This window comes from Helianthus annuus, chromosome 13, assembly GCF_002127325.2.
Source record: "Helianthus annuus cultivar XRQ/B chromosome 13, HanXRQr2.0-SUNRISE, whole genome shotgun sequence".
Taxonomy (NCBI): domain Eukaryota; kingdom Viridiplantae; phylum Streptophyta; class Magnoliopsida; order Asterales; family Asteraceae; genus Helianthus; species Helianthus annuus.
In genome coordinates, this window is record NC_035445.2 from 50,258,153 (window position 1) to 50,265,589 (window position 7,437).

General features: G+C 36.7%; 1 protein-coding gene across 1 annotated transcript; it reads right to left on the reverse strand.

Moving 5' to 3' along the window:
- Positions 1-2,376: 2,376 nt before the first annotated feature.
- On the reverse strand, positions 2,377-6,103 carry LOC110900806 (uncharacterized mitochondrial protein AtMg00810-like). The gene is made up of 4 exons (XM_022147668.1): positions 6,037-6,103; positions 3,343-3,450; positions 2,628-3,235; positions 2,377-2,442 (listed from the first exon to the last, which is right to left on the reverse strand). The coding sequence occupies exons 1-4, from the start codon at positions 6,101-6,103 to the stop codon at positions 2,377-2,379; spliced, it is 849 nt and encodes a 282-aa protein (XP_022003360.1).
- Positions 6,104-7,437: the final 1,334 nt, after the last annotated feature.

Genomic DNA, 7,437 nt, shown 5'->3' on the forward strand with positions numbered 1-7,437 from the left:
TAACTTAAACTTATGTTGGTTTGTAATTTGAACAACTTGTGGTTTGTAATATCTTAACTTATGAATGGATGGACATCGTTTATTTTAAATCATGTAGTTGTTTATTATTATTGTATGCAATGAAAACTGATCGAGTCACACCGTACGCTTCCGCAAACTGACGGGTGTTACACAAAGTGTGTCCTTTGACTTCAAAAAGTACAAAAAACGTACTCGATGTTTGCAAACCATTGCACGTTATGTCCTTTAGCCCTAACTCAGTTACTTTTCATCGTTAAATCTGACCAAATGGACCCCATGTAAGGGAAACTTAGTGTTTTTACTCACCTTTTTTAAAATTAATACATAAAACAATATATACTCTTATCTTAACCCCTTTCTCTCTTTCTGTAGATGTTTTCCACCACCACCGCCATCAATCACCACCCTCTACCACTAGATCAATGTCATCATCAACTACCGCCAAGAGATGGAGCATCCACACTCGCCGTATTTCCCCCACTGCAATCTCCGACAACCACCACCACCACTCCCACATTCTCCCAGCGCAACCTTCGGCAGCAACCACCACCATCTCCAAAAAAACCACCACCTACTTCGTCTTCTTCGAAACATGAAAGAATAGTATATAAAATCCAACATAAAATCCTAATAATTTATTCTGAGAAGTAATCGTAAAAAGTTCAAACCCTAACTCCACTTTTCAAAATAACACTAATTCACAAAAAAACTTGAACGAATTACTTTTCAAAATCGAAAAAAAATTCATAAAGGCAGCAACCTGCTTAACCTCTCCATGGCTTCATAACTCTGATCTTGAAATCCAAATCTCACAAATTTTATCTAAAAATTTGAACTTTTTTGTTCATATCTTGATCAAAATCTAAAATTGGAAAAACACATGTCAATGGGAACCATTAATCGAATGGCTACTACTTTCTTCCCCAAATCAAAGATCCCATATCTTTCTTCCCCAAAACAAGGACCCCCAAATTTATTGAACCCGGTCGCCGAAGAAAGGTGATGATGGTGACCGGATTCATGTTATCATCATCACAGAGCCACCAACGCCGTCAAATTTGGCCGGGAACGGCTTGCAGTCGAAGTCTCCGCCGCTAGCGTTTGTGGCAGAACCCTAGTCATATTTCCGCCGTTGTCCTTTATACATCAGACGAACTTGAGGTTGGTGGGTTGGGGCTATGGTGATTTTGGGTTGATGTGTTAAGAGGAATAGATAAGATGAAGATGCTGAGTAAAGAGAGAGATAGATAAATCCGGAAGGGAGAAAGAGAATTAAAAAGTGGGTTGGATTTTTATAATTTATTAATTTGAGTAAATAGGGTAAAATGACCAAAATACCCTCATGTGGGGTCCACTTGGTTAAATTTAACCATGAAAAATAACTGAGTTAGGGCTAAAGGACATAAGGTGCAATGGTTTGCAAACATTGAGTACATTTTTTGTACTTTTTGAAGACAAAGGAAAAACTTTGCAATCTGGTGTCAACATAAAGGACGAGTTTTGTAATTTACTCTTCAATTAAAGGTGATGAAGAATCGTGGGTAAGCTTTTCAATTGAAGGTGATAAAGAATTGTGAGTTTAATGGTAGTTTTGGGGGTTTTATAAGAAGAAGAATTAAAATGACAAATATACCCTTACATGTTAGGCAAGTAAGGGGATTAAACTGAGAAAATTAACCTGGTTAGTCATAACGGATTGAACCTACAACAAAAATAAACGTAAAGGTTTTTTCAGCAAGTTTTAAAAATAAAGGTTGAAACCTATAAGTTTAAAGGACATGTTATGCAATTTACTCTATCAGTTTTGACTAAAAATCATACATTAAAAGCAAGTATGACTTAAACAAGCCTAAAAAATCTTCAAGGCAATTGTTTGTTTGTTGGCAAGTTTTTTTTTTTTTTTTTGTCTAAGCCCTACTTTTAAAGGTAAAGGGAGGTGATTGGTTCGTATGAATCTGGATTCAAATGATGATGTGTTTGATTAGATAACTAGGTTGAAACCCTGTGTATTACACGGGTTGAAGGGTTGAATGTGTGAAACTTGTTTTTTTTTTGTAATTTTGAATGTGTTGCATTAAATAATAATAATAATAATAATAATAATAATAATAATAATAATAATAATAATAATAATAATAATAATAATAAACTACATCTCACCGGAACTAAAGTGTTTCCCCGGACACATAGCTACACAAATAAAATAGACACTGTGGTATAATCACACCGTCATAGAAGATGCCACATAATTGATCATAAGAGACAAATTAGATAAAACAAAGTAGCACATAATGTTTAAAAGTATAACAAGAGTGATTGTCGGGTGATCCACTAGATATAGTATAATGAACCAGATTATCTGTACTGTGAATTAAGAGGAATGATTGTGAATGTTTCGCATACCTCAACAGGAGGATGCAACTGAATATATAGAAACAATAATTACACATAGGTACAAAAAGAATAACAAAATTACAGAGTACAAACACAAGTATTTAAACATTAACATCCCCCCGCAAGCGAAACAGTGGTGGACTAATGCGAAGTTTGTCAAGGAAGAATTCAAATTGATGACGTGAGAGACTTTTGGAGAAGATGTCCGCAACCTGAAGCTTGGTCGGAATGAAACAAGTAGACAACTTCCCTGAGGCAACTAGTTCCCGAATGAAGTGGTAGTCGAGGTCAATGTGCTTGGAGCGTTTTTTGGAAATTGGATTCTGAGTGAGGAAGAGGGCGCTTTTATTATCACAGAGAAGAGTCGGACGATCAGGAGGGAGAGCATGAAGTTCTCGTAGCAAATGTGATATCCAAACAAGTTCAGCAGCAATGCTGGCCATTGCCCGATACTCAAATTCACAACTGGAACGTGAAACAGTGGCTTGTTTCTTAGCACTCCATGAGACAAGGTTGCCACCTAAAAATATGGAGTACCCAAAGGTGGAGCGGCGAGTGTCAAGACAATGAGTCCAATCAGCATCAGAGTACCCAATGATCTTCGTCTGAGTTGGACGTGAGAATACAAGACCAAAATTAACCGTTCCCTTGACATACCGAAGTATGCGTTTGACATTCTGAAGATGATCAATACTGGGGTTTTGTAGGAACTGGCTCACCTGATTCACCGCATACGATATATCTGGTCTAGTGATGGTCAGGTACTGAAGTGCACCAACGAGAGACCTGTAAAAGGTAAGATCTTTGTATGGAACTCCATCTTTAACAAAGGACGCATTTGTAGATAAAGGAGTGGGAGTAGGCTTGAAATTAAGAAGGCCCGCACGTTACAAAATGTCATGAGCATATTTGGTTTGGTTTAAAAACCAGCCACTTGGCGTGTAAACAACTTCAAGTCCCAAAAATAGTTTAGATTGCCAAGGTCTTTAATTGCAAATTCTTTGTTTAGGCTGGATATGACAGATTTCTGATTGCCTGTAAGAATAAGATCATCAACGTAAACTAAAAGGTATATAACACATCCATCACGTCTTAACACAAATAAGGAGGTGTCGGCACGACTGCAGATCAACATTCAAAGGGCAAGATGAATCTGTTGGTGCTGGTGAAAAGTGAAGAGAATTAAGAATGAGGATAAGAGCCAGGTCGATATTCTGGAGATAAAAGAGAAGACAAAGATTGAGGATGCGTTACATTATCAGACATTTCAGAGGAGTTCGAGAAGACTGATAAAGACTGAAGATTGATAACTCGACACTGAAGACTTCGTCAACATCCGTGGGGGAGTCTGTGGGTGCATACGTCTGTCGACTTCGTCTTGTATTGAGTCTTGTATTAGAATAGATAGACCAGGGCACGTTACACGAGAAAAATGTCAAATATGGGTTTGGAGGCTATTTCGCACGAAATGACAAATTGTCATTTCGCACGAAACCAACTTGTGATTTCGCATGAAATCAACTGATGATTTCGTTTGAGCTATTTCGTGCGGAATAGCCAGCTCTATATATAGTGGTTGTGTCTTGTCATTTGTAACTTTCTGGTTTCAGTACCGAACTGCTACCGAAGTGTCAACTCGTTGTAAAACGTTGTTAAATCAATCAAAAGACAGTTTAAAGTCTATTTCAAGCTGAACTAACTTGATATGTTTGTTTCCGCCTTTCGTATCGAGCAAAAACTCTTCTGAACGACTCATTCGGGTCAGCAAACGATCCTTCAAGTGGTATCAGAGCTCAGGAGGAAGAGTTCTTACTGATTCAGCTCAAAATTTCTGATTTCTACACCTTCTATTCAAAATTATCAAGTTTTCACGGTCAAAATGACTTGAATTTCACACATTATACGCGCAACAGTGTTAACAAAGCCTTGAAAGAATCAGACCTAAAATCAACCTAAAACCTGATCAATTTTAGCAAAAACAGTTCGAGATGATGACATCAGCAGCATTTCGCACGAAATGAGCTTCTCATTCCGCACCAAATAGCCTTATTTCGCACCAGATTGTCATTTCGTTTGAAAAGGAACTTCATTTCGTACGAAATCACCTATTTCGTATGAAATCACTCTATTTCGCACAAAACCAGCTTTTTTCGTACGAAATCATCTTATTTCGCTTCAAGGTGTTCATTTCGTTTGAACTTGTCTATTTCGCATCAAAGTCATTCCGTTTGAAATTGATTTCGTTTGAAAAGGCTGTTTGTGAAAATTTTGAGAACTGAATCATGGAAGAAGAGTTTTATAACGCATTTGCTACTGCTCCAAGTACTCCGATTGCCATTGCTCAAAGCATGAACATGGAAAATGAAACAGGAACTTTGCAAAAACCTCCAAAGCTAATGGGCATTGAGGAGTATTATGGTTGGAAAGATTGTTTCGAAAACTGGGTTCAAGCAAATCATTTGAGATCTTGGGAATGTATTAAGAAGAAATATGTTAGACCTCGTACTGATTTGGGAGTTATCAAAGCAATTTCTGAATTGTCAGATAAAGAACGAGACATGTACAAAGCAGAAAAGATGATGATCAGTTTACTCCAGCAAGCTGTGAAAGAAGACATCTTCATATTACTTCAACACGACAATACTTCACGTTCGATTTGGGATGCACTTCGTGTTAAGTTTGAGGGAAGTGAGAAGATGATCAGAAATAAGAAAGCCTTATTAAAGAAAGAGTTTGATCTGTTTACGAGTTTACCGGGTGAGGGTACAAAGAAACTGATTGAAAGATATTGTCACTTAGTTCGTTCAATGACTTTGTTAGATATAAATAAAGAACGAGAAAAATGGGTTCACAAATTGGCTGATGCTCTACCGCAAAAAAGAATGGGGTACACTTTTGATGATATTAAAGAACACTAGAGAATATGATGGTTTGACAATTTCTCAGTTCATTGAAAAAATTGAAGGACAAGATCTTGAGCAGCAAAAGATTGCTAGGATGAACAATCCAAGTGGTCAACAAGACATCGAGATGTATTACAAAGGAAGTGTTCAAGATGCTGAATTAAGTCCAAAAGTTCAAACTGCTTTGAGTGCTGAAAATTCATCTGGATCAGTAAATCAGAGTTCAAGTAGCAGTGGATTTTCTTCATACTTAAATGTTAGTCCGAATGTTACAATCTCAAGTTATCAGTCTCAAAGCTCAAAAAGTGGTAATGGTTATGTGATACAATGCAACATTGCATTGAATCTTCCGAATGGTCAAAGTTTTTCTGAAGAAGTTGCTAAAGATCACATGGCGTTTCTTGCTACAGTGTTAGAATCATATGAAGGATTGGTTGCAGGAAGGATCAGAAATCCTATGTTGACTAAAGAGGATTACGATCAGATTGATGCTGAGGAATTGGAGCTGATGGATATCAAGTGGTGTTTAGCAAGTGTTTTGAGAAGAGCTGAAAAATTCAAAATGATTACAGGAAGAAATGATTTCCAGGATGCAAATGTTTCTACTTTGGGCTTTGATAAATCTAAAGTAACTTGTTTTCGATGCAGGGAGAAAGGACATTTCAAGAGGGAATGTACCAACCGAGAAACCAGAGGAGCTAAGAATCCGTTCGGCAACAATGATTATTATCAAAAAGCAATTTATCTTCAAGTTGCTCAACAGCCTCATAAGCAACAACGATCATCGTCAAATGTTATTGAAGACGGAAAGAAGAAGATGATCGAATAAGCAAATAAGAAGGCTTATTATGGTATAATAGATCAAGATGATGAGAAAGTAGCTGAAGGTTTTAGCTGGGACAAATATGTTCCACCTAATACAAAGCTTGGAGCATTCATCGCGCAAATAGTTCAAGAACCAGATTTGATGAAAGAATGGATGAAAGTGTTTGATGAGGATGAGAAGACTCAAGATGAAGAATCTGTTTCTTCAGATGATACTTCAGAAAAGACAACAGTCTTTGATCAATCATCATCTGATAGCAGTGATGATGAAGAAGAAACTTAAATAAATATTGGAAAATCTGTATTATCTCCTGAAAGTTTTCAATTTTATTTTGCAGATAGATTGAAGAAGCTAAAGGAGAAACGAGCAGCAAAAGAAAAGAAAATGGTGAAATGTGAAAGTGTTTTACAGAAAAAGGATTATGAACAAAGTGAAGAAGTTAACGTTGCTGAGCAGATAGTTGAAGATGAGAAGATGATTGAAGTTAAAAAGATTGTTGAAATTGAGAAGATTGTTGAAGTAACAAAACCATGTTTAAAGTGTTTGGAGTCGTGTAAGCAGTGTGAAGAGAAATATGAGAAGTTGGCTGAGCTTGAAAAGATGAAAGAATAATTACTGTTCGATGTAAATTACGTGAAAGAATCCTATGATGTGTTGAATAGAACAGTGACAGGTCTACAAAAAACAAATTCTAAAAGAGAAGATGCTATGACAATGATGAATGCTGTGATGATGTCTAAGCAGAAGGCAATCAATCATTACATTGAAGAATGTGCAAAGTTGAAGCAGGAGTTGGAGACAGAAAAGATAGAAAATGAAAGAATTAGACGTTTACTGCAAAGTTATTCTAGTTCTGATTATTTGATTGATCGAATTTATCCAACTGTTGCAGGTTTTGAAGCTTTTCAAGATGAGAAGACGAAAGAGAAGGATACTGGTAAGAAACAAAGTGTCAGTTATAAGAAGTGTCCGCCTCCGATCTGGGAAGGTTATTCACCCAGAAAACCGAATGAGGAACAAGTCAAAAAGGTGGTCAATATAAAGTTAAAGTCTGAAATAACTGATGAGTTATCAGAAAACATTGACGTCACGTTCACATCATCTGACACTGATCATGAGTCCGTGTTAATAAAGAAAGTGGTCGATCAGGTGTTGGATAAGAATGAGGAATCGGAGTCAAAGTCTGAGTCTGGAAGTTTGAGTTCGTCAGTCAACTGTTCAAAATCGTCAGATAAAAGGGTTTACACTAAAGAATTTTTGTTATCAAAATCTAATTTGAATGACGAATCAATC